Source organism: Pterocles gutturalis, unplaced genomic scaffold (assembly GCF_000699245.1).
Source record: "Pterocles gutturalis isolate BGI_N339 unplaced genomic scaffold, ASM69924v1 scaffold10641, whole genome shotgun sequence".
Taxonomy (NCBI): Eukaryota; Metazoa; Chordata; class Aves; order Pterocliformes; family Pteroclidae; genus Pterocles; species Pterocles gutturalis.
In genome coordinates, this window is record NW_010105532.1 from 38,385 (window position 1) to 46,738 (window position 8,354).

At 37.7% G+C, this 8,354-nt stretch overlaps 1 protein-coding gene across 1 annotated transcript in view; it reads right to left on the reverse strand.

Moving 5' to 3' along the window:
- Window positions 1-8,021, reverse strand: part of LOC104471925 (atrial natriuretic peptide receptor 2-like) — a 34,452-nt gene extending 26,431 nt beyond the window's left edge. Inside the window, 4 exon segments of the mRNA XM_010087432.1 lie at window positions 1,516-1,639; window positions 4,053-4,185; window positions 6,864-6,960; window positions 7,968-8,021. Of these exon segments, the coding sequence (XP_010085734.1) occupies window positions 1,516-1,639; window positions 4,053-4,185; window positions 6,864-6,960; window positions 7,968-8,021 (408 nt within the window).
- Window positions 8,022-8,354: the final 333 nt, after the last annotated feature.

Consider the following 8,354-nt stretch of genomic DNA (forward strand, 5'->3'; position numbering starts at 1 on the left):
TTCAGGATTTGCTGTATTAGAAGCAAAAAGAGAATCATATTCCACTTTTTATATTTTTCTAAAGGGGTTTTATTGCAGTTTCACTTTTGATATAACAGCTTTTTTTTTTTTCTTTAATGAGGAAAGAAGCCATCTCTTCTGTGCCTGTTTGCAGAGTATTATTTCTCAGTAAAGCTGTTAAGATGTAACCAGCAGTTTCAACCACAGAGGATTATTTTCGCTGTCTGAAGATTATTCATTGTTTTGTTTGTTTGAAAAGATTAAGTCTGTCTCCTAACTATAGATATTTCTTCAGGCCTTTTCAATGCACTGTAAGACACAGACCAAATTAAGAAAAAAAAAAAAGCGTTCATGTTAACTAAAATAAAATGTTTTAAGAGCCATAACACTGCAAAAAAAGCCCAAACCAAATCCAAACTAAAACAATAAAACATCCTCTTGAATAAGGAAAAAGCTTGCTTTGAAGTGTATGTTCAATCTTACACAACAATACTCACAGCCTTCTTGCTGTATGACAGCCACAATTACAATATTACAAGGAAGCCAGATGATGCACGTTAGCTACATGCTTTCACCTTTTCCACATCTTAATTCCAAGCAGAACTAATTGTGAAAGTAAGAAATAACGGAGAAGTCACCACAGTGGTGGGATGTTGAAGTTCTTTACTATGGTTCTAGAAAAAAGTTTTGATGTGATGGTTCCAGCAGGGATTCCTCTTCTAAACCAAAGTCCTGCTATCAGCTAAGGCCCCCAGGGAGTCCTTAGTAAAACAGCTCCTTAAGAAGGGACTGTCAAGAAGTAAGCTAGAACTCTCGTGGAAACATGAAGCCTTCACACAGACGGGTACATGAATTAGCAGCAAGATATGTAGACTAGGTTTTCTACTATACCAACTCTGATCATGAAGAATGTGTCAGGCTGCCAGAAGGGAGATCAGCTAGAAAGACTGGGCAACTGCATAAAGGCCATTATGAAGGGTAAGGCTTACCTCACAGACAGGAAAAAAAAAAAGGTGTCCCAGAAGGTATTGCTAGAGCCAGAATTTTAAATATTGATTCAAAGATGGACAGGGTCTTATGAAGATCCAAGCAGAGAAGTTAAGAATGGATCCAGTGAGTCCAGAGGAGGGCCACGAAGATGATCAGAGGGCTGGAGCACCTCCTATATGAGGACAGGCTGAGGGAGTTGGGGTTGTTCAGCCTGGAGGAGGCTCTGGGGAGATCTCCTAGCAGCCCTCCAGTACTTAAAGGGGGCTACAGGAGAGATGGTGAGGGACTCTTTATCCGTGAGTGTAGTGATAGCATGAGGGGTAGTGGCTTTAATCTGAAAGAGGGTAGATTTAGATTGGATATTGGGGAAAAAAATTTTCCTGTGAGGGTGGTGAGGCACTGAAACAGGTTGCCGAGAGAAGCTGTGGATGCCCCATCCCTGGAGCTGTTCAAGGCCAGTCTGGGTGAGGCTTTGAGCAACCTGGGCTAGAGGGAGGTGTCCCTGCCATGGGACATTATACTAACCATGAAGGCCAAAGGACAGGAGTGAGTGTTGGCGTGGTAGACACAGCAGTTCTCCTCATTTGCATCTTTCCAGCTGCCAGGGCATTAATTCTCCTCACAGAATTCCTTTGCAGCAGTAGCATTGCTAGCCAAGCAGTACAGAGAGAGAGAAAATTTTATATTCATTCCTCATTCCCCAAAACTGCAACAAGCACAAGAGCCTGTTCTTTATCCTGCACAGAAAAATTAGCAGCAAAAACATATGCAGTCAAATAAACACTGTTATACCATTTTGTTGTCTTTTGTTTTGCTTCTGGTTGAAGCACACCTAGAGCAATGAAGATTGCTATCAACTGGACCACTGTCTACTGCCATGCTGTAGGGATCCTGGCAGACACCATGCTGAAAGCAGGTACCAACCTTCACTTCTTTCCCCTGTTGGGATTACTTGGCACTGCTACATTTGGCACAGATGAAGATACCATTATTCTACTTCTATTATCAGAAATAAGGGTACCTGGCTTCTTTAATTCTCAGCGTTTTCCGTTATATACCTTCATCTACACGTGTGCTTCATACATATAATTCAGCTCCAGTCTTTGCTCCACAACCCAAACAGCCAAGGAAAATAACTGTATTGGACAATAATATCAGATACAATTCCCCAAATCAAAAATTTAGAAAAAAAAGTGGACTTTCATAGAATAGACTGCAAAAAAGGTGGGCCTTTTGAAAGTTCACACCTGAAAGATGAATGTAGTTACATGGAAATGTGTGAGGCAAAACTTTTTTCCCCATTGTTTTTCTCAGTTGGTTATCACCCTAATAAATTTGGCTTTAAAAAAAAATAATTTTCCACAAACATGATTTACTTGTAGATATAACCAGACTTAGTTGTAGGCTTTAGTTTAAATGTTATGCACTTGTGATGGATCTTTATAAAGCAATGCCAGAACACCAGGATTTATTTTTTCAGTTTGTTTTTAATGAAAGAAGCACTAATCGGTAATGAGTAGATTTAAGACAGAGGACTGTATTGTAAGAAATAAACGCAAACTTAGGGGAACAGGTTGACAAAGATTGTATTCATGGCCAGATTTACAACGGCATAGACATACTTGAAACCTGAGATAAGCAAATTTTTAAATCCCTAAGACATACAAAGATATAAAATACTAAAATCTATTGGCCTTTGAGTCCATGCTGGGAGTCAAAAAAAATACTTAAGCAAGTCAGTGCCTAATTCCATAATGTATTTGTCTTCATGGCAGTTTTTAAAAATTTAGCCTGTATTCTGTATTTTTTTATTCAATATCTTCATCATGGCTTCACCATTATGCTGATGCCCATATGTGGACTTGCCAGCCTCAGTCATATTTGGGTCAGCTACTGTAAGCTTAAGAGTCAACCAGATAGTCTCCTCGTTAAAATGAGGTCCAAATTTGATCCCTTTGAAAAACTGCAGCATAGATTTATCTTTTTAAAAATATTTGCCATCTGTCTCTATGTGCAACATATGTAGAAGTACACAAAGAGCAGAACTTTCCAAATTCCTTACTGATTTGAGCGAGTGGGTCTCCCTGGGAAGGCTAGAAAAACAGATTCATTTCCAAGCAGGGAAAAATCCTGCTTTATAGTTAAGCTCTTGGAACTGTACTAGCCACAAATTTCAGAAAATGTGATAAAGAAATTTTGCAAAACTGTGTAACCATACTACACAGATGAACAAAATACGATAACTTTTTGCCATTGCAAATGGATTATGGGTCATCTTTCAATATGAAAAAGTATATCTCTGGATAACAGCTTTTACAATTTGAACTTTGCAATGTGAATACTCAGACTGGCAGAGAAAAATGTCAGGTTTTTCACAAACATCTCTTACACTAACCAAGTACAGCATAGAAAGTGGGGAAATACAGCTTCAGCCTCTGTCCCAGACATTGCTGTGTATGGATAGAGAACTGCTATGTACATAAAAAAGAGTAAAATCAGGGTGTACGAGCCTTTCAGTGATCTGGACTTGTATACATAAACATTCTGTATTTAATGTCTGTTGTCTACAGTTACCAACACAGTCTTTGAGTTGATATAAAAGCTTTTGGACTGATTTCAATCCCACATAAATCAAAAGTTCATCACAGTGGATCCAAAAGGGCCAGCTTCTTTTTCATATTCATATTGTGCATTCAAACACTCTTGTGATTAAAATGAGTATGACAGTTAGTTTGGGAGTCCTGCTTAAACTTCAGTTGTTAATTCCTTGTGTAGAGAAGGCAAGAAGTGATGTTCAGAGTTGCACTTAGACAGTAATGCAGATACAGGACGATGTGCCCTATCCTTGACCATATGGGCAAGCATGCCATGATGGCTGCTCTGAGAGCAAAGCCATTGCAGAGGGGAAAATATCAGGGCAAACAGAGCTATAAGAGACCTCAAGAGATGCAAGCAATTAGCAAGGAGCCCCAGGGTATGTGTTCCAATTATGTCACTGAAAATGTACACACAGAATCCCCGCATACTCATGACCATGAAAGCATTTTTATAGGAGGTAATACCTGTGAGAAAGGATTCCATTTTGCACTGCATATTGATAAAATTTGTCTGAAGCAAAGACTGCATAGGTCACGTTGAAGAATTCCCCACTCACAGCCTTTTCTGGAGGCCTTTGCACCCATGCCATCTCCAGACCTAGAAAGCAACACAATCATGGGCCAATATTATTTACTACATCTACTTTACAGATGCATACAAATGCAAAACTTTCTCTATAGTGATTTTCATCTATTGTTCCTATTGCCTTTCATAAACCCAAACCAGTCATCCATTTTAGTGTCTGTACAGGTAAAAACAAATGCATATAAATTGAACAATTCTGACATTTACTGAGAAAAGATCAAACAACTGGACAAATATGACCAAAACTCATCATCTTATCTAAAGTAACTTTGCTCCCACTCTAATGCAGTGCTGCTTGTCCTGACACATTTGCTTTCCTCTTTGATCAAGCAATAAATATTGTTCTTCATTTCTGGCTGCTTTCACGGAGGCACACCTCATTCCTCATTATGCAATAAGAACAGACAACGCTTGCACACATGAAATTTAGTCAAAATCCTTAACCTCACGAGACATAAATTATATATACTAATAATTATACATTTAAGAAAGCATTCTCATTTTATAAAACCGTATCACATTTAGAACAGAGGACAGTGAAAGGAATGCTACTCAGACTTCTGTCATTTTCCATTTACGCACCCATACTGGGAAAGATGGTTTATCTCAGTCATCTCCCCTTTCCCTGGGACATCTTATTACCTGCTCTGAGCCTGGGAATGAAGTGAGATAAGAGGTGGGAGAGGTTTTTAATCCATCTTCTTAAACAACACTATCAAATTCTTTCCACTCCATTCACCTACCTCTTACCATATTGTTGGATGAAGGTTTTAATTCGCACCACATCAAATTACTTATATCATGCAAGTGTGTAGCTCTCAGTTTGTTGGGGAGTTTTAAATTGCTTCTGCAGAGGATGGGTAAGCCTGCCCTTCAAGAGATCCTCACTTTTTTGTTGTTGTAGTTGTTCAATTATATACTCTTTTATTACTCTGGAGTTGTTTTTACAAGTGTATTCTTCACTTGCACCATTAGAGAAGCTATTTTTTTTCCCTAAACATAATTCCTTTTCAGAGATAAAGAAGCAAATTGTAAAATAACCTCTTGACTTCACATCTCCCTTGAAAAGTAAACATTCATCATAAATGCTAACACTATGAGAGAATGGACAACAGAAAGCTTTACAAAAATCGCTAATGTGATTTGCACTAAAAGGTAAGAGAGAGCTAAGCTTCAGAGTATGTGTGAGAATGAAGGCAAAAGGTCAGCATAAATTTCATTTAAATTACTTTCTACTTCCCTTTAAAGGTCTCAAAGATAAACAAAACTCTTCTTTCAACTATAGATACACCCACATCAAAATGCTTTGAAGATCTTGTGTTAAGTCCACAGCAATGAGGCTACAGTATATGCCTCTTGCTTTCCTTTTAGCAATGCCCAGAAGACAACAAGGAAGAACTACACAGAAAGTCAAGATAAAGCTTGGAGTTCATTCTAAAACTGTTTGTAAAGGGTATGTGTTAATTAAGCAACCCACTCATATTAGTTTCCCTTGTACTCAGTTAACACTTTGATTATTAGTAATTACACCTTTAAACAAGTCCTCTGTTTCAATGTTAAAGTAATAGTAAATTCATACAGGGATGCATGTCTTAGTTGACAATCATCTAGATAGTCTTTGAATTTCACTGTTCCAATAGAGCTCTTTGGTAAATGTTTAACTGTAACACTGAGCTCAGAGTGCGACCCAGCAGTATATTTCCTGTGTTTTATCAGTATTAGTTTCTCAGGTGTTTTCATTTTTTCCAAAAATTCTATTGAAACACATTGTCTCTGATCTTATCTTTTACAACATAAACAAAAGTATTGCTTTACATCAGCTATTTGTCAGTTACAGAGTCACAAAATCACAGAATAGTTGAAATTGGAAGGCACATCTGGAAATAATTTGTTCTAACCCTGTGTTGCTCAAGGCAGGGTCACTAAAAGCAGGTTGCTCTAGATTTTGTCTAGTTGGGTTTTGAAAATCTCCAAGGATGGAGAAATCACAACCTTTCTGGGCAACCTGTTCTGCTGTTTGATCACCCTTACAGTAGAAAATATTTTTCTTCTATTTAAATTGAATTTCACATATTTCAGTTTCTCTTTAATTTTCAACCTCAAAGAAACAATTTCCAACATAAAAATTATTCTATTTTTTATTAGCACCATAATTAATTTTTGAACTGACTGGCATAAGTGGTTAAAGATCTCAGATTTTTTTTTAAGTACTCATGGAACACAGTTTTGAGCAAGATGGGAAAAGCATGACATGTGTAACTAGTGATTTTGCTTATTGGCTGGAGGGTTTAGACAGTTTACTTTTGTGATACTGCAAAATTTCAGCAATGGCTCAACAGAATTTGCTGCAATGCAGAGCTGTCTGCCTGCTTTTTTTTGGATTAAGTTGCATTTGGTTTTCTAATGAGAAATAAATGTTTTCAATTTCTTTCTGGGGGAAGGGATTCAGCTGTTGCTATTAGTTCTTCTTTTGGAACCAACAAATATTGGACACATAATTGCTCTGAAGTATCTTTTGGTCATTTTCTTTCACTTATTTCTCCAGTAAGAGAGGTTGTCACTGACTCAGATGCTTTGCACCATGCATAACACTCATGATGTGTTAGGTATTATTCTGAGTACTTCAATTTTGGGTTTTCAGCCATTCTCAAAGCAAGAGATGATATTTCTCGAGCAGATTTAGAACTCACCTCCACAGTCCAGCATGTTATACTCATCTGGTTTTTCCAGAGGCCAGCAGTCATAGTCTTTGTTGTCTAAATCATGCCACCCTTCCACTAATATCACCTGCCAAAAAAAAAAGAAAAAAGGGTATGAATAGACTCCGAAAAAAAGACAACAGGGGAACAAGGGAAGAATGAGTTCCATCTCCAAAGTTCGTATTTCTAGCCTGGAATATTTCTCTCTCTTCAACTTCTGGAGCAAAAACTGATAGCTTCGTACTGGTATACAAATTCAAACAGTATATTTTTTTGGTCTATCCAGAAATCAGCCATGAAACAATGAGGGAACTTACCTAATCCTTGTATTGCAGAAGGTTTTCTCTACAAAAGAGTGGGCAGTTCTAGGACCACATGTAAAAATACATTTGATTTAAGGAGGTTTTTTTTTGCTTTTAAAATGGCACTACCTCTCCCCTCCCCCCCCACCCCCCGCTCTAAACTGCTCAGTTTCTTTTAATCTTTTGCACCAAAACTCTTTGAATTAGTCATTTTTTTTGTTGCACCTTTAATAACACAATACAACTGTTAATTATATAAAAGTTAAAATATATAATTATAAATAATAGTAAGATTGCATAAGCCTATTACAGGTAGACTACAGCATCACAATAGCATTCAGATTGAATTGCAACAGTAGCAGAATATACATCATACTTGTATATCTAATATACATTAGATATATTAATCACGTATTAAAATATACACTCTAGGGTATATATGAACAGAACAGAATATGTCATGATAATGCACCCTGGTCTTATTCGACTTCTAGTAAAAGTTAATAGTTTCTGTTCATATAATCTGCTATTATTTTTCTATATATTATTGGAGGATAATCTTCTACTGGATTATACAATTACTCAACACAGTATTCATGGAATAAGACAGAATTATACAACTGATTTTTCCAATATTGTCTTGTATTACTATTCTTTTCTAATTACTAATACAACATTCAACAGTTGCCTGGTATTAATAGCTGTCTCATTGCAATAAGCCATATACAGATCTTTCTGTATGCACAGACCACAGGAATAAGTTCTGGTAAGTGGATCTATTTAGTTTACCTACCAAAAAACCGAAGAGGCTTCGGAGCCCTAAGGCTGATATTTTGACAGCTCTCATGCTCCCTAACTTGCACCCAGCTCACCAAGCCTCGGGGCTGCTTCTGCTGTTGCTGTTGCTACTGAATTAGATGTCCTTGCCTAAGAAGGGGGGTTGCTAGGCAAGCTGATCCTGGCAACTCCAGCTGATGCAGCTGTTCTGCCACCTCCCTCCCTCTTCTCCTCTACCCCACTGCCTCTTGGTGCAGGGTGGAAATACCCCTCTGCATCTCTGCTCAAACCCTCTGAAAAATCATCCCTTGTCTTAGGGGTACCCCAGCTTGCAGACGATTGAAGTTTGTACCCCTATCAGCTCAAAGCTGGAAAAGCAATGGGAGGATTTTATTTAACTGTC